The sequence below is a fragment of the Primulina eburnea genome, chromosome 17 (assembly GCF_022965805.1).
Source record: "Primulina eburnea isolate SZY01 chromosome 17, ASM2296580v1, whole genome shotgun sequence".
NCBI classification, from domain to species: Eukaryota; Viridiplantae; Streptophyta; class Magnoliopsida; order Lamiales; family Gesneriaceae; genus Primulina; species Primulina eburnea.
In genome coordinates this window covers 15,418,338-15,437,778 of record NC_133117.1, presented here as the reverse complement: position 1 = coordinate 15,437,778, position 19,441 = coordinate 15,418,338, and the positions used below count along the sequence as shown (strand labels likewise).

General features: G+C 40.0%; 2 protein-coding genes across 2 annotated transcripts; both read right to left on the bottom strand.

Annotated features, from left to right (window-relative positions):
- Positions 1-273: 273 nt before the first annotated feature.
- On the bottom strand, positions 274-645 carry LOC140817899 (uncharacterized). The gene has a single exon (XM_073177694.1). The coding sequence runs from the start codon at positions 643-645 to the stop codon at positions 274-276; it is 372 nt and encodes a 123-aa protein (XP_073033795.1).
- Positions 646-1,193: 548 nt separating this feature from the next.
- Positions 1,194-19,197, bottom strand: LOC140817898 (uncharacterized). Its single transcript, XM_073177692.1, has 3 exons — positions 16,990-19,197; positions 16,354-16,812; positions 1,194-1,745 (listed from the first exon to the last, which is right to left on the bottom strand). The coding sequence occupies exons 1-3, from the start codon at positions 19,195-19,197 to the stop codon at positions 1,194-1,196; spliced, it is 3,219 nt and encodes a 1,072-aa protein (XP_073033793.1).
- Between the last annotated feature and the right edge of the window lie 244 nt (positions 19,198-19,441).

The window sequence follows — 19,441 nt, the reverse complement described above, 5'->3', positions numbered from 1 at the left end:
GAAAATCGTTTGACAAGAAGAAGAAATTTTCGACAGATTGCTTGCGGGAGAGAGAGAGGAAAAATTGATAATTATATTTCTTTTTTTAACTTATTATCCAAATGGGCTGGGCTTGGGGTTTAGTTTGGGCTGGGCTCTCACATTCTCTCCTACTAATAAAAGATTTCGTCCTCGAAATCTAGCATACACAACATTTATACAAAAGTGGTTTATAAACATTTACCACTGATAGTACATTGGGAAATCAGAATACATGGAATACTTTATTGCATTTTAAAACAAATGAGGCCAATCCTGACGCATCTTAGCCTCTAATTCCCATGTAGCTTCTTCTCTCCCATGTCTACTCCATTGCACCATAACCAGTGGAATCGTCTTATTCTTGAGTTTTTTTTCTTTACGATCAATAATTTGCACTGGATGTTCAACATAGCTAAGGGAACTATCCAACTCTACCTCATCAGTCCTCAAGACATGAGAAGGATCCGGCTCGTACTTTCGTAACATAGATACATGAAACACCTTATGTATCGCAGACAAACTCTGCGGCAAGTCTAAACGATAAGCCAACGTGCCAATCCTCTCAACAATCGCAGATGGATCAATATAACGCGGAGCTAGCTTCCCTTTGCGCCCAAATCTCATAGTACCATGAAACGGTGATAATTTCAAGAAAACTTGATCGCCAACCTGAAATTCTAAAGCCTACGCCTTTTATTAGCATAGCTGGCTTGACGATCCTGTTCTGCTTTCATTATTTTCCTAATCATTTCAACCTTCTCTTTCATTTCTTGTATAAATTCTGGCATTGACATCTGTCTTTCTCCTACATCTTCCCAGCATATCGGAGATCTACATTTTCTACCGTACAAGGCTTCAAATGGTGCCATTCCGATGGTTGTTTGGAAGCTGTTATTGTAAGAGAACTCAACAAGTGACAATGATTCCTGCCAACCACCCCTAAAATCCATCACGATTGTTCGTAACATGTCCTCGAGTGTCTGAATGGTCCTCTCAGACTGACCATCTGTCTGTGGGTGATATGTAGTACTCATCGCCAACTTTGAACCCAATGCTGATTCCAAACTACCCCAAAACTTCGAAGAAAACCTGGGATCACGATCTGATACTATGGCTACAGGCACACCATGCAATCTCACTACATGATCGATGTACATTTTTGCCATTTTCTTCTAAGTGCAAATACGACCATAAGGAATAAAATGGGCTGATTTAGACAATCTATCAACAATCACCCAAATCGCATCACAACCACGATTAGAACGAGGTAGGTGTATCACAAAATCCATAGCAATGTGCTCCCAATTCCACTGTGGCACTTCAAGACTATGTAACATACCACCAGGTCTCATTCTCTCAGCTTTAACCTGTTGGCATGTCAAACATCTAGCCACAAAATCAGAAATCTCCTTCTTCATACCTTCCCACCAGTAATGAGATTTCAAGATATGATACATCTTTCTGATTCCAGGATGAATACTGTGTCGACTACAATGAGCTTCACGAAGTATAGACTCTTTCAAATCTATCAAATTCGGAACCACAAGTCTACCATTATAACGCAGACATCCATCTGAAGCAACGCTGAACTTATCTGATTGACCTGTCTGAGTCAATTCTTCCAATCTATGAACATGTGGATCAGTTCTCTGTGCTGCTTTGATTTTAGAAACAATATGTGGTTCAACTTGAATAGCTGAAACTATAAAGTAGTCGCCCTTAGACTGTTAAGTCCATCCTGAAGTTCCCAAATGCTCATGAACCTTTGAAATAGTCAAAGATGTCAACATTTTAGGCTGAACTTTTCTGCTCAGAGCATCTGCAACTTGATTCTTTCGCCCTGGTTGGTACTGAATCTCACAATAAAAATCTTTAAGTAATTCTAACCATCGACGCTGTCTCATATTCAAGTCGATCGGAGTGTGTGAAAAGATACTTCAGACTCTTGTGATCAGAATAAATCACAAACTGTTCTCCATTGTGGGGACCCGGGCTCTAACTCAATTCTTTTCGAGATTAAATGGATTTGTAAGAAAATGTGGGTCAAATTTTTGCTTTTTAACATTAATTCTAATGTATATAACTAAGCATAAAATCTTTACTTATTGTACAAACATGTCTTGTTCTAATACAAACATATCTCTAATGTTTATTACAAACCATAAAATACAAGTAGTACAAGTCTAGTCTGACACCACTAGTGATCTTCTGCGCCCGTAGTCACCACTCTAACTCAAACTCATCTCTGTCGTGACCCAGATCCTGCCCCACCTCCTGTTATGCACACATACAGACATAACAACAGCCGAATGAATAGCAAACACGATTAAAATCGAATCGCGCCCTCAATTCAATAACAAACAAAGAATCGTTGTTGTCCCGATCTTTGAAACAAGTAATTGGATAGGTGTGATAATCGCCTCTAGATCACGCGGTCTAGCAACAATTAATCAACGATAAGAACAATCGCGTTCAAGAGAACCTCCAAAGAACCCGCCCTTGGCAACCCTTGTGATACTCGATTGACAAACGCCACAAAAGATAAATCTTTTGATAAGTTTGATTTGATACAACGCAAAAGTTATAACGAAACTTAAGCTTGTGTTTGAGAGAATTCTCAATGATAAAATATCATAAAAGATGAATAATAATCAATTGTTGTTTACAATTATGAAATTTTCGAGTATATATTGTCTCAAAATCAAAAGATATCAAATCTACTTGCCAAAATAAATAAAACTCTAAAATAGGAAAAAATCTTCTCTCCAATTCGTAAAGGACACGGACCCCGTGTAGAGGTCCGGAAAAGGGTCCGTGTAGGCACTGTAATTTTCATGTCTCGAAAGTAGTAGACACGGACCCCGTGTACAGGTCCGTGCTCGGGTCCGTGTAGGCTCGGGATTTCTCTTCCTCAAGTGTAATGGACACGGACCCCATGTACTGGTCCGTGCAGCCTCGGTTCTTCAAAATAATGCTTGATTAATGTTCCTTCGGCTTTCCAACGTGCTCCCATGCATCACGAGCCCTTCTCCCTTGCTTATCAATAATTTGAACACCATGCCCGGCCAGATTCACATCAAACTAGTACCAAAATCTAGTACTACAGCTCTCAACATGTCCTCTAAAGTCTGGATAGTCCGCTCTGACTGTCCGTCTGTCTGAGGATGATATGCAGTACTCAGGTGTAATGTCGTACCCAAAGCCTGCTGCAAACTATGCCAAAAGTGCGAAGTGAATCGTGAATCACGATCTGATACGATAGACTTCGGCACACCATGCAATCTGACAACCTCTCTGACATATAAATCTGCCATCTGATCATGTCGGTGTGTCATTCGGTATGGAATAAAACACGCTGATTTGGTTAATCTGTCAATGATAACCCAAATCGCGTCATAGCCCCGGGAAGATCGAGGTAACTTCGTCACGAAATCCATGGAAATGTGATCCCATTTCCATTCTGGAATAGAGAAACTCTGAAGTAAACCTCCAGGTTTCTTTCTCTCGACTTTCACCTGTTGGCAATTCAAACACTTTGACACAAATTCGGCGATATCTGACTTCATTTGTTTCCACCAGAATTGTGTCTTTAGATCGTTGTACATTTTACGGCCTCCAGGATGAATGCTAAACCGACTACAGTGCGCTTCTGACATGATCTGTTGTTTCAAATCTGAAACATTTGGCACTACAAGACGGTTATTCACGTATAGCACATGATCACGTACTTGATATTCGGATATTTGCCCTGATCTGACCATATCAATCGATTTCTGCACATTTGGATCAATTATTTGTGCTTCTTTGATTCTCACAATCAAATCTGGCTCAACTTGAATCGAAGAAAGTAGCAATGGTCTACTACCTGTATCAAATGCTAATCCAGACAAACAACAATCTTCAACTAAATTCGAAACACCTATCGTCGACAAGGATAAAGCACAAACCTTTCGACTCAAGGCGTCTACTGCTGCATTTGACTTCCCTGGATAGTATTTGATTTCACAATCAAAGTCTTTCAACAAATCGAGCCATCTGCGCTGTCTCATGTTCAACTCTGACTGAGAAAACAGATATTTCAAACTCTTGTGGTCGGAGTAGATTTCAAATTTCTCGCCATAAAGATAATGACGCCAAATCTTCAATGCAAACACGATAGCCGCTAATTCAAGATCATGAATGGGGTATCGAGTCTCGTGTGTCTTCAGCTGTCTCGAGGCGTACGCAATCACATGACCTCGCTGCATAAGAAAACACCCCAACCCTCTGTGAGATGCATCACAATATATAACGAAATCACCAGTACCTGAAGGAATCATCACGACAGGTGCACTGGTCAGCCTCTTCTTCAATTCTAAGAAGCTAGACTCACAATCTTCAGACCACACAAATGGCGTATTCTTCTGTGTCAACTGGGTAATAGGCTTCACAATGCTGGAGAAATCTGTGATGAATCTTCTATAGTACCCTGCTAGACCCATGAAACTGCGTATCTCTGGCACCGAAGTCGGTCTAGGCCAACTGATCACAGCCTCAACTTTACTCGGATCAACAGAAATACCATCTCCAGATATAATATGACCCAAGAAGACAACCTGTCTCAGCCAAAACTCACACTTGAACAGTTTAGCATATAATCTTTCATTTCTCACTGTTTGCAATACAATTCTCAAATGATTGGTATGCTCATTTAAATTCTTAGAGTACACCAAGATATCATAAATAAAAACAATCACAAACTCATCTAAATATCTTTGGAATATACGATTCATCAAACTCATAAATACCGCTGGAGCATTTGTTAACCCAAAAGGCATGACAACAAACTCGTAGTGTCCATACCTGGTCCGAAATGCTGTCTTCGGTATATCAACATCTCGAACTCTGAGTTGATGATATCCCGATCGCAAATCAATCTTGGAATAAATAGATGATCCATGCAACTGATCAAATAAATCGTCGATTCTAGGCCAAGGATACTTGTTCTTTATCGTTGCCTTGTTCAGTTGCCGGTAGTCTATACACAATCTCATTGATCCATCTTTCTTTCGTACAAATAGCACCGGAGCACCCCAAGGAGACACACTCGGTCTAATGTATCCCTTGGCTAGAAGATCTTCTAACTGTGCTTTCAACTCTTTCAACTCTATCGGTGCCATTCGATAAGGAGCTCTCGATATTGGAACAGTACCAGGCATAAGATCTATGCTGAAATCAACCTCTCGAGCTGGAGGTAGCCCTGGAATCTCATCCGGAAACACATCTGCAAATTCCCGTACTACTGGCAAATCTGCCAATGCTGGGCTTGATTTCTGAAGGTCTACAGAATTAATAAGGAACCCTTCTGCTCCTTTCTGTAACAATCTACTCATAGTCAGGGCAGACACTAAGGGAATCCGAGATCTGGAACCCTTGCCGTAGAATATCCACTCTTCTGTCGTTTCAGGTCTGAATCTGACTATCTTGTGGAAACAGTCTACGGTAGCTCTGTACTTAGTCAACATGTCAATCCCGACAATATAATCAAAATCAGATAGACCAAGTACCACACAATCTAAATCAATCTCATGTCCCTCAAACTGTAGTATACAATGTCTAACTGAAGTCACAGATATTAAACCACTTCCCAACGGAGAAGAAATAAATACTACAGTAGACATTGACTCGACAGGCAAGGAATGCAACAATGCAAAACGTTCTGATATGAATGTATGTGATGCACCTGTATCTATCAATACATATGCAGGATAACCGCAAAGAAAACAGTTACCTGCAATCACGTCATCTGGCGCGTCCTGTGCCTGTTCCTCTGTCAATGCAAACACCTGAGCCTGTTGTCTGGGAGGTTGGCTCACTATCTGGCCACCTCTGGCTCTAGGCTGGGACTGTGTGGGCGTGGGCTGGAAGGAATGGACAGACGAAGCTTGCCTCTCGGGCTGAGCTACTGAAGCTGATGACCCTGCACTCTGAAATCTCTGGGCACTTTTTTGGGGACAAACTCTGGCGAAGTGCCCCGGCTGTCTGCAATAGTTACATCTGCCCATCACTCCCTGGCACTGCTCAGTGGCATGCATACCACCACACGAACTGCAATAAACACAACTGTACTCTGAACTCGGGCACAGACCTCTCTGTCGGGATCCGTTGGAGCTCGACGAACTGCTCCCTGCTCTTTTAAACTGCTTACCCTTAGCCTTCAAAAACTCTTTCTTGCCACTACTGCTTCCACTATTATATCGAGGAGGAGGTGGTGGAAACTGTACGGCAGACGGTGGCGTCTATCTCAGACCCTGAACACCATAGGAAGCTCCTCGCTGTCTGATCAAACCAGCCTCTGCTCCCTTTGCTCTGTTCAGCGCCTCAGAAAAGGTGTTAGGTCGCCTCGTGTTCACCAAGGTGAAAATATCCGGATTCAAACCGTTTATGAACTGGTCAGCAACTGCCTCGTCATTCCCTGCTACATGCGGTGCAAATCGAAGCAAGGAAGAGTGTAAGGCCCAAGAATTTCAGAATCGATAACCAAGATTATTAATCGTCATTAACAAGAGACTCGGAAGACATGAGTATGCATGACATGCAAGGAGGGAAGAAAAGATATGAGAAAATAGGGTTTGAAAGACCGCACCCGCACCCAGAACAGGAGTGCACCCGCGGTCATTAAAAATGGAAATTTCGAAGGTGAGGCCGAAGCATCATCGCACCCGCGGTGCAACCAAGACCGCACCCGCGGTGCATGGACAGTAAGTTGGCAAGAAATTCCGAAGTATCACCGCACCCGCGGTGCTAGCCAGAGCGCACCCGCGGTAAAGACACCGCACCCGCGGTCTTGTACATAGCGCACCCGCGGTCGTCAAAATTTAGAAAATGAAGATAGTGCCGAAGCATGAGCGCACCCGCGCTCCTTGCACTACCGCACCCGCGGTCATACGTGTGGTTTGAAAAAGAAGGACGCTTGTCTATTAACATGCAAGATATATATATAAGGTGTCAACCGATTTCTCTTCCTCAGCAACGAAATCAGAAAAAGGAAAATGAAGGAGGAAATTCTTCAAGCCTAGAATTCGTGATTTCGAAGAATTCGTGTATCAGAATTCAGATCCGACTTCAGTTCTGAGTTCCTCTAGCTACGAGCTACACAAGGACATCGGATATGGACAGACTGAACTTCGAGACTTCGTCTTCCTCAGACGGGGACGAAAAATGTATAATTCATGTGATATTCAAGAAGAAACAACTCAATTGAGATCACTACTTGAGTTGCCCAATAAATCACATACTATATTCTTGTTATGTTTTATATGATTATGCTTTGTTTACTGATTGTATTCATGCATTTAAGATAGGACAGTTTGGAGATCAGCCAGACTGCTAGACGTTCGGTGATATCACTGCTTAGGAGAAGATCACCTCTCCTATTGTAGATGTGGATACAGATCAGACCGAAGTCTAGGAATAAGACGTACAATCACCCCGAGTGGTAGGGTAGGTGATAGATCGTCTTATTCACCCCGGGATCCCTAGAGTTATAGATCGAGTCAAGTCTAGACATGATTTGATTAGGACTTCATGCTTATATGGATGTGGCTCCTAGATCATGGGACCCATCGTTATTGCTTCCAGTTGTGCTAGCATGTTTTTATGATTTAGATCGTTTATATGTATGTTTATCTGATTTGAGTTACATGCTTATTTGATTTATTTCACGGATCATGAAATATATTGGCTTATACAGGATCGCATGTTTTATGAATTAGTTTGTTTATATACATGCTTACCATGTTTTTTACTGGGATTTATTCTCACCGGAGTTATCCGGCTAGTGTCTTGTTTGTATGTGTGCATGACATCAGGGGAGGCAGGATCGGGGTCACGAAGATGATGAGAGAAGACGAGTTTAGCGTGGTGATTTCGGACTTACAGTAGATTGGATTTTACTACTAGAATTTTAGTAGTGAACCTTATATTATAATGTTGTACATTATTGTATTTTTAATACTGAATTGTATTTTATATACAGACATGTATAGTATTTAGATTCCATTACCTTCCGCAGTTATATAATTTAAAAAGAAAAATTTTAGACCCTGTTTATCTGAACATATAATTAAATCCCAACGATGATTAAGAACTTGATTAGCGTCCGGGTCCCCACAACAGGTGGTATCAGAGCGATAGATCCTTTAGCGATAGATCCTTTAGCGAGAGATCCTTTAGATTAAGATAGTCAAAACTGATAGATCCTTTAGCGGGGTAGATGAATTTTCTTTCCTTGCATGTGTGTGCTAGCATGAGATTGATTTAATGTTGATTGACATTAAGTGCTGGCATGAGACTATGTGTTACTGCTTTAAGATACATGTTTACCTGATTATGTGATTGGAATTGGTATTATGTATTCTTAAGTATGAATCAGATCAGATTCATGATCAGCAGTAAGATGATCATGATCAGAGAAAGATTGGTACAGATTTGTAGTACTAGATTACTAATGTGTTTGGTAATCAGATGTACCGCCCAGAAGAATTCCAGAAAGAGGCAGTACTTCATGTGATCAGACAGCTAGGTCAGAACCTCAGATAGACGTGTCAGAAATTCAGATGGAAACACAGGTACAGAGGTTCCAGTCGTTTCAGCCGCCGGTTCTGAAGGGAAATGAGACGTCAGCAGATTGTGAGAAGTGGCTTGAGGAGACAGAAATGTTATTTGAATTCCTAGATTTCACAAATGAGTGTAGAATTAGGCTTATTGAGAACCAATTGCACGAGACTGCAAGAAGATGGTGGTTACTAACCAAAGGAGCCCTAGAACAGAATCGTTCAGTGATTTCGTGGAAAATTTTCAAGGTTGAATTTTATAAAAGATTTTTCCCCGTATCTTATAGAGAGGACAGAAGTGCAGAGTTCACGAACCTAAGACAAGGACAGATGAGTATCGATGAGTATTTGGCACAATTCTTCACCTTGTTACATTTTGCCCCTCTCATGGCTAGAAACGATTATGCTATATCTAGTCAGTTCATTCAGGGATTAAATCCTGAAATACGTATATTGGTGAATGTGAAGCAATCAAGTAGTTTTGCTGATACCTTGAACAGGGCCAAAAGAGCAGAAACGGTTCTGATAGGACAACAGGGAGTCTCGTATGATCTTCCAACATCAAATCCACAGCAACTGCCTTCTAGAGTTGAGATTGGCAGCAGTAGTGATAGGAAGAAAGAACCATTGAAGATTCAAAAGAAACTGTTCAAGAAGTTAGAAAGTGATTCCTCTAGTTCTAGCAGTCCTAGTCCGAGCTATACCGGAGTGTATTGTAGGACGTGTGAAGGGCGACATTCCACAGAACAATGTCAAGGAGTGCTTGGTAAATGCAATGTTTGTAAGCAAACGGGACACTTTGCTAAGGTTTGTCCCCAGAAGGGTTCTCGAAGATTTTACAGGGCAGAGTCATTGGTGATAATGACTGAAAAACAGACCCAGAATATATGGCAGGTACTATTCTTTTATAATTATATTGCATACGTATTGATGGGTACTACTGCATTCTTTATGAGTATCTGTGAATGCGTAGCATGGAGATATGCTGTATCTGTTGGGTCTGTGTATACTGTAGTATTGATTCCTTGGTTGTTGAGGAATATGTTGATATCAGAAATTTCTGTGATATATGATATACTACGGTTAGATAAGAATGAGATTGAACTAGATTGTGAGGTACTTGTGTTATATGATTCCGATTGCATTATTGACATGTATATGCTAAACAAGTACAGAAATATCGTAGAATGTGTGCCAGAAACGGTAAGATTCAGACCAAATCTGGCTGATAAACGGAGATTTTCCGGTAAGGATTCTAGATCAAGAATTTCTTATATCGTTATACTGTTTATAACTCGATTATTACAGAAAGGAACAGATGGCATCCTTATGTATTCAATAGATCCATTGAAATCGAGTCTACCAGTGACAGAGTTGCTAGTAATATAATAGTTGACTGGTGTTTGCCTAGATAAGATGTCAGATGTGTTTTATATCAGCAAGAATTGGCAGATTCATGTATGGGCTGAAGAATCCAGTTGACTGAGTATTTCTCTTGAAGACCTTTCCGTTCTGTTCCTAAATTGATAGATTTTATGTTCAGAGGTATTCTGAAAATTATGCTTGGTATATCTATGATTTATTGATATATTGCAGCATTTGATTGATTATATTGAATATTCGAAGACTGTGTTAAATATTCAGAGAACTATGATCATTGTATACAGAAATGGGTCAGGTATGAATCCAGTATGCAATTATGGATACAGTGTTTATTCAGAATATGCAGTATCTGAAGATCGATTGATTTAGATAGTTAAGACAGAAAGATCAGGAATTCCAGAAATGTCAGAAATTTATTATCTGCAGATTATCTTATTCTGATTATTTATTCTCTTATTGTTATATATATCTGCTGAGTATTGTTATTGTTCTACATCAGTATTTGTGCGATATCTTATATTGTTGGGAGCATATGTTATTTGCAGATAAGATATAGCAGTTGATATGGGCAGTATGAGGATTGGTCAGATAGCCAGAATTTACAGTTGCTGATTTGTTATTTTATGAATTTTCTTAAACTCACTAGATCTGTATAGGTTCTTTCTATTCTGACTCTGATGTAATATTACTGTTATTGTGAATCAGTGCTGATACAGTTTATTGTAATCAGTTGAGTGTACATCAGTTCAGAAATCAGAGGGTTCAGAATTGTATTTTACAAATCAGAACAGAACATCAATCAGAATTAACAGATCTGTGATTTTGTGTTGGATGGGACTGATTATTTTATGATATCAAAATGTTTCAGAATTGTTTACAGATTTTGATATTGATAGTCAGAGCCGAATACCAGGTAGGTACTTCTTCTTTACTTTATGTTATTAACTGATTTGTTTATGTCAATAGTTCTGATCTGGAATCACAGATAGGGTCAGAAATGTACCGTAGTGGATTCAGTTTTCATTCTGATGATTGAGAATGTATGATATTCTAACAGACAGTCGTGATATAAACAGATTAGATCAGTTGTAACAGAATTTGTACAGAAATATTGGCAGAAAGGGTACTGATAAGTCTGAATTGCTAACAGAAGAAGCCAGAAAGATAGAAATCAGAAGATTATTACAGAATTTGTATATTTCTGAATAGAAATGGGAATACATTTCTATGGCTTTCGTAATGAAATTACCGCCATTTTCTTTAGATTATGATATAATATGATTATGATTGACAGATTATTCAATCTATATCTATCAGTTTGTACCAGATTATGTACAAACAGAACCAGATGACATAGATCAATGTCAAAGAAATAGTCAGATTGACGAGAATGCAAGAATTAGATGATATCAGATTGTGATTTTGACGGAGTTGTACTTGTGACAGATTATATCATAAGCTCTCTTGTGCAGATTTATTACAGATTGACAGATAGTCAGAGTATATTACCAGATATTGACAGATAATTGTAGAGCTTTAGTACTGGATGTTAGTACTAGTTGATATAGATTATTGTCATTGTGTAACTTACTGTAGGACAATAGCTATCAAGATAGTTCAGAATGGATAGATTTAAGAAACCAATGTTGGATGATGACGATTGGTATTGAAAGATGACGATTGATTGTGTTCTAGATTGGGATAAACAGATGGGATAACAACTACAAATTGTATTGTTTTGTTATAGATTGCAGATTGGCATATACGGATGTTGTATAGCCGGTAATGCAGGATTGATTCGACTAGAACGAGTTGAAGAAGGATTAGGATATACTTCTGATTCCAGACCAGAATCAGAGCTTAATCAAAGAAAAATACCTCAGAATGATGTTAGTAAAACGAGTTTGGATGTTAAACTCTGTTATATATATTTTCTTCTACTATATTTGATTGAATTGTCATGAGTTCGAGGACGAACTCAGATCTAAGAGGGGGAGAAATGTAAGGCCCAAGAATTTCAGAATCGATAACCAAGATTATTAATCGTCATTAACAAGAGACTCGGAAGACATGAGTATGCATGACAAGCAAGGAGGGAAGAAAAGATATGAGAAAATAGGGTTTGAAAGACCGCACCCGCGCCCAGAACAGGAGTGAACCCGCGGTCATTAAAAATGGAAATTTCGAAGGTGAGGCCGAAGCATCATCGCACCCGCGGTGCAACCAAGACCGCACCCGCGGTGCATGGACAGTAAGTTGGCAAGAAATTCTTAAGTATCATCGCACCCGCGGTGCTAGCCAGAGCGCACCCGCGGTAAAGACACCGCACCCGCGGTCTTGTACATAGCGCACCCGCGGTCGTCAAAATTTAGAAAATGAAGATAGTGCTGAAGCATGAGCGCACCCGCGCTCCTTGCACTACCGCACCCGCGGTCATACGTGTGGTTTGAAAAAGAAGGACACTTGTCTATTAACATGCAAGATATATATCTAAGGTGTCAACCGATTTCTCTTCCTCAGCAACGAAATCAGAAAAAGGAAAATGAAGGAGGAAATTCTTCAAGCCTAGAATTCGTGATTTCGAAGAATTCGTGTATCAGAATTCAGATCCGACTTCAGTTCTGAGTTCCTCTAGCTACGAGCTACACAAGGACATCGGATATGGACAGACTGAACTTCGAGACTTCGTCTTCCTCAGACGGGGACGACAAAGGTATAATTCATGTGATATTCGGGAAGAAACAACTCAATTGAGATCACTACTTGAGTTTCCCAATAAATCACATACTATATTCTTGTTATGTTTTATATGATTATGCTTTGTTTACTGATTGTATTCGTGCATTTAAGATAGGACAGTTTGGAGATCAGCCAGACTGCTAGACGTTCGGTGATATCACAGCTTAGGATAAGATCACCTCTCCTATTGTAGATGTGGATACAGATCAGACCGAAGTCTAGGAATAAGACGTACAATCACCCCGAGTGGTAGGGTAGGTGATAGATCGTCTTATTCACCCCGGGATCCCTAGAGTTATAGATCTAGTCAAGTCTAGACATGATTTGATTAGGACTTCATGCTTATATGGATGTGGCTCCTAGATCATGGGACCCATCGTTATTGCTTCCAGTTGTGCTAGCATGTTTTTATGATTTAGATCGTTTATATGTATGTTTATCTGATTTGAGTTACATGCTTATTTGATTTATTTCATGGATCATGAAATATATTGGTTTATACAGGATCGCATGTTTTATGAATTAGTTTGTTTATATACATGCTTACCATGTTTTATACTGGGATTTATTCTCATCGGAGTTATCCGGCTGGTGTCTTGTTTGTATGTGTGCATGACATCAGGGGAGGCAGGATCGGGGTCACGAAGATGATGAGAGAAGACGAGTTTAGCGTGGTGATTCCGGACGTACAGTAGATTGGATTTTACTACTAGAATTTTAGTAGTGAACCTTAGATTAGAAAGTTGTACATTATTGTATTTTTAATACTGAATTGTATTTTATATACAGACATGTATAGTATTTAGATTCCATTACCTTCCGCAGTTATATAATTTAAAAAGAAAAATTTTAGACCTTGTTTATCTGAACAGATAATTAAATCCCAACGATGATTAAGAACTTGATTAGCGTCCGGGTCCCCACAAAGAGAATTTGGCAACATACTCCTCGATGTTCCATTGCCCCTGTCTTAAATTAGCGAACTCTGCCCCTTTGTCCTTTCGTATGATATTGGAAAGAAACGTTGATAAAATTCATCTTTAAAAACTTTCCAAGTAATGTCAATACCTCGATGTTCTAGGGCTCGTTTCGCCGTTAGCCACCAACTCTTGGCCACCTCTTGCAATTGATGTCCGATCAGTTTCACTCGACGTTCATCTGAGTAGGAAAGTGATTCGAACAACATCTCTATGTCATCTAGCCAGCTCTCGCAATCAGCTGCATTCTCAGTGCCTTTCAACGTTGGGGGTCAGAACGACTGAAACCACTTCAACAGAGTCTCCATTGGTGTAGTGGTCACGTCCATTTGAGTGCCTGACGTACTCCCCTGTTCTGGCACTTGTCCGGTAGCTGGCTGTGGTACTCTTCTCGGCGGCATATCTTATAATCAAACAGATTAGTATATAGTCTATACCCTCTGTCTCAGCCCTTCTCTGATCATATACCTCTGATCATGAATCAGTTCTGATTCAGGCTTGACAATTATATGCTGTAAATCAAATCAGATAATACAACAACATATACTATGGAAAGCAATAAATCATGCTAGCACATCAACAGCGAGGAAGATGACTCGATCTACCCCGCTCATTCTATTCTATCTCAGTCTACAGAACCTACTGCTCTGATACCACCTGTTGTGGGGACCCGGGCTCTAACTCAGTTCTTTTCGGGATTAAATGGATCTGTGAGAAAATGTGGGTCAAATTTTCGCTTTTTAACATTAATTCTAATGTATATAACTAAGCATAAAATCTTTACTTATTGTACAAACATGTCTTGTTCTAATACAAACATATCTCTAATGTTTATTACAAACCATAAAATACAAGTAGTACAAGTCTAGTCTGACACCACTAGTGATCTTCTGCGCCCGTAGTCACCACTCTAACTCAAACTCATCTCTGTCGTGACCCAGATCCTGCCCCACCTGTTGTTATGCACACATACAGACATAACAACAGCCGGAAACTCCGGTGAGAACAAATCCCAGTATAAAACATGTATACATGCATATGCATAATAAAATCATAAAGCATAATCTCATGCATGTAACATAAATCATAGATTCCATAGTCTATGAAACCAATCCATAAAAACATGCAATGCAATTAACTCATGTCTTAACTCAACTCGAATCTACTCTAGGGATCCCGGGGTGAATAAGACGTCACTGTCTGTTACCTAACCTCCCAATCGGGGTAACTGTACGTCTTACTCCTAGACTTCGGTCGTGTCTGTATCGAATGTCTACAATCGGAGGAAGTCTGCTCCTATGCGTCGATACACCGAACGTCTAGTTTTGACAACTCTGTCAATGACTCTCCTATCTCAATTCTTGTATATAAATCTATAAACAAAGCATGATTATATCAATAGATTTGAATATAAATCTATAAAAAAATCCAAAACATATCAAAAGATACAATAATAAATCTAGTATGTGATTTTGTTGGGAAACTCTAATCAAATCTGATTCGAGTCGTGTCTTCCCTACAATCACATGAGTTATACCTTCTTGTCGTCGTAGTCAAGGTCTCGGAGTTGGAATGTCAACCCTGTCAATTCCAATCTGAAATGACAATGTAATGATACACATTTATCAATCTCTAACTTAACCAAGACATATATACAATATATAATTAGTCTTGATACAATTTGACGGCGTAATCTCGCGATACCGATAATACCAATAAGTCGAACATCAATATATCTATATCAACCTCTCATAAGTCTCATTAAAATCTAATGTATCATGTTGAACTCTTCACTATCTCAACTTAATATACATGCTGGAAATTCAAGACAATCTCATACGGTATCCGAAAATCGATCCGATTGCAATTATATCATGCTCAACATATCAAGAACACATAATATAACTTATATCTGAATTTCCCCAACATCAATATCTCAAATCAGGCTGAAAGTGAATGAAACTTACACCCTCTTGTAACCCTTGAAGAGAGGAACAAGAATCTCAACTCGAAATATAATTCGGATGGCTAAATCTTGAGAAATCTAACTTCAAAGCCTTGAAGAAATTTGAAGGATTCTCAGAGCTCTCTCTCGGTCTCTAGCTTTCTGAAATGGGAGGAATTGAAGACACCTCTCTTATATTGCATGGCAAGGACAAGTGTTATTATTTTTCAAGCAACACGCATGACCGCGGGTACGGTGACATCTTCAGCGCGGGTGCGCTCATGCTTCGGCAGCACTTTCATTTTTCATAATTTGATGACCGCGGGTGCGGTCTTGCTTCGGTAAAATTTGCCAACTTTCTGTCCATGCACCGCGGGTGCGGTGGTTCTTGGACCGCGGGTGCGGTGTGGTTTCGGCCTCACCCTATTCAAAACTCTCATTTCATGTCATGCATTCTCATATCTTCCGAGTTTCACATCAATGAAGACTAATAAATCAAATTTCAAGTCCTATAACATGCATACTCATATTTTCCGAGTATTTCGTCAATGAAAACTAATAAATCTCGAGCTTTACATACATAAAGATAATGACGCCATATCTTCAATGCAAACACAATGGCAGCTAACTCCAAATCATGAACTGGATATCGAGTCTCAAGTGACTTCAATTGACGAGATGCATACGTAATCACTCGCCCATTTTGCATCAAAACACAACCCAGTCCATTTAGAGAAGAATCTGTACAGACAACAAATCCACTTGAGCCTGAAGGCAAAGCTAACACTGGAGATGTGGTCAACTTTTCTTTTAAAGTCCGAAAACTAGACTCACATTTTGCAGTCCATACAAAACGTCGATCTTTCTGTGTCAACTGGGTCATAGGCCTAGCTATTCTAGAAAATCCTTCAATGAAACGCCTATAGTACCCAGCTAAACCCAAAAGGCTGCGAATCTCAGACACATTGGTTGGTTTAGGCCAATTGATAAAAGCTTCAACTTTACTAGGATCAACAGATACTCCTTGTGCAGATATAACATGTCCTAAAAATAAAACTCTGTCCAACCAGAACTCACACTTAGAAAATTTGGCATACAATTGCGCTTCTCTGAGTGTTTGAAGAACTAATTTCAAATGTTCCTTGTGCTCTTTCTGTGACTTGGAATAAATCAAGATGTCATCAAAAAAGACAATAACGAATCTATCGATGAATTCTCGGAATACACGGTTCATTAAATCCATAAACACTGCGGGTGCATTAGTCAAACCGAAAGCCACAACTAAGAATTCATAATGCCCATATCGTGTCCGAAATGCTGTCTTAGGAACATCTTCCTCTCGGACTCTAAGCTGATGGTATCCGGAACGAAGATCAATCTTGAAATACACAGATGTACCCTGCAACTGATCAAACAAGTCGTCAATACGCGGCAGAGGATACTTATTCTTCACAGTAGCCCGGTTCAACTGCCGATAATCAACGCACATTCTCATCGTTCCGTCTTTCTTCTTTACAAACAATACTGGAGCTCCCCAGGATGACATACTGGGTCTGATATAGCCTTTTTCCAGTAAATCTTTAAGCTGTTCCTTGAGTTCATTCCACTCTGTCGGAGCTAAACGATATGGTGCTCTAGATATAGGATTTGTCCCTGGCATTAATTCAATGCTAAGATCTATTTCCCTTTGAGGTGGAAAACCTGGAATCTCATCAGGAAATACATCTGGAAAATCCTTGACAAAGGGAATGTCTGAAACTTTCAATTGTTCTTCACGTGTTACATCAAGAGCATAGATAAAAAATCCATCATTGCCGATTGACAACAACCTGAACATTTCCATTGCAGATACTAATGGAATTCGAGCCTGTGAATCATAACCATAAAAATTCCATTTGCTGCCATAATATGGTCTAAATCTGACAACTCCATGGAAACAATCCACAGTAGCTCGATAATTCGTCAACAAATCCATACCCAGAATAAAGTCAAAATCAGTCATAGCTAACTTGATTAGATTAGTTATCATAATATTATTCCCAAATCTAATCACACAGTTCAAAACTATCTCATGGGACATCAAGTAATCACCGGAAGGAGTAGCAACTGACACAGTATCCAACAAAGGAATAGTAGCAATCTCATGCTCATCAACAAATGCGGCAGATAAAAATGAATGAGATGCTCTTGTGTCTATCAATATGCGTGCAGGATAGTCAAAAACATAACAAATACCTGCAATCACTCCTCCTGGTGCATCCTGAGCCTGGTCTTGAGTCAATGCATGCACTCTAGCCTGCTGTGGCACTGTAAATTGTTGCTGAGGAGGACCTCTAGGCGGTGGATAACCAGATTGCTGAAATGACTGTGCAGGAGCATATGGCTGGAAAGCTGGTCCTCGGGGAACTTGTCCAGACTGTTGTGGCTGAAATTGCTGTCTTTGTGCATTAGGACATACTCTGGCATAATGTCCAACCTGACCACAATTATGACAAGTCCCCTGAACTCCTACACATTGGGAACTAAAATGTCGACCACCACATCGATCACAATGCATAGTGCTAGACGACCCAACCGAACCTCCCCCTCGTGCAGTGCCTGAACTGGAGGAGCTGGATTGAGACTTCTTCTTGAATTGCTTTCCTTTTGCCTTGTACCTCTGCTGCTTGGGTTGTTGGTATGACTGTACAGGCTGATATGGAGGTAAATCCACTGGCATTGACATACTACTCCCAGATCCCTGAGAAACAGATGATGGACCTGGTTGTGGGTCTCCTCTGAGCAAACTTGCTTCAATTTTCTTCGCCTTTTCCACTGATTGAATATACGTATTAGGCGATCCAGTCATTACCAACGTATGAACAGTCTGCTGCAACCTGTGCAGAAAACGTGATAGTTTAGCCTGATCATTCCTGGCAACATGTGGAACATAGGGCAAAAGAGCAGAAAACTGTGAAGCATATTCCACTACTGATTTGTTGCCCTGTACCAACTGATTGAACTCTTCTTCTTTAGCAGCATAATATGATGGTGGTGCATATTCCTGGGTAAAGTGAGCACGAAAAGCATCCCAAGTAATAATTTCACCAGAGTCCTTCATTGCTTCCTCTGTGGCTTCCCACCAGAGTTGTGCTCGGTCTTTAAGTTGGTAGATGGCAAGCTTAAATTTAATATCTTGGGAATACTTCAACAAATTAAATAGATGATTTATACTTTTCAGCCAGCCTGCTGCTTTTTCTCCACTCTCGTTGCCAAAGGATTTTGGAGGACGTAATTCTTGAAACTGAGAAATTATTAACTGCATTCCTCCAACTTTCTGTGTCAGCTGTTCCACTTCTTGCTCAATCGCTACCTGTCTAGCTCCAGGTCTTTCAGGTCGAGGAGGTTCTTGGTTCATTTCTTCTTCAACATTTTGAGCGACTTTTCCTCGAGGCCGACCACGTCTACCTCTAATGATATCTTCAAGTCCTCGAACATTTTGCGCCTCAGATTCTTGCGCTATTTCTTTTCCTTTTCTACCTCTTCCTCCAGGTGCCATTCTACAAGACACGAGTATTAAATCCACAGGCAGATAACAGGTAAAAGAAAGTTATAGGCAATTTCTAAACTACATACCATGCCTAATCAGCTAGTCGTTCTAACGCAGGTAAATTCAAGCAAATCACACCAAATAATTCAAATACGAGCAAATAGTCAAACACAGGCACAATCATTTTATTTGTGTCTAGACTCAAATGCCCTAGACTCTAATTCGAGCATATCCCAGTTACGCTCTGATACCA

Bases quoted from the DNA above. Each gene is read 5' to 3' on its own strand.
- LOC140817899 (XM_073177694.1), bottom strand. From the start codon at position 645: ATGAGATTTGGGCGCAAAGGGAAGCTAGCTCCGCGTTATATTGATCCA.
- LOC140817898 (XM_073177692.1), bottom strand. From the start codon at position 19,197: ATGGCACCTGGAGGAAGAGGTAGAAAAGGAAAAGAAATAGCGCAAGAA. The intron at 16,813-16,989 runs GTTCCTAAGACA...TCCAAGTCACAG, and splicing joins TTAGAGTCCGAGAGGAAGAT to AAAGAGCACAAGGAACATTT. The intron at 1,746-16,353 runs GTGATTACGTAT...TGGACTTAACAG, and splicing joins TTTTGATGCAAAATGGGCGA to TCTAAGGGCGACTACTTTAT.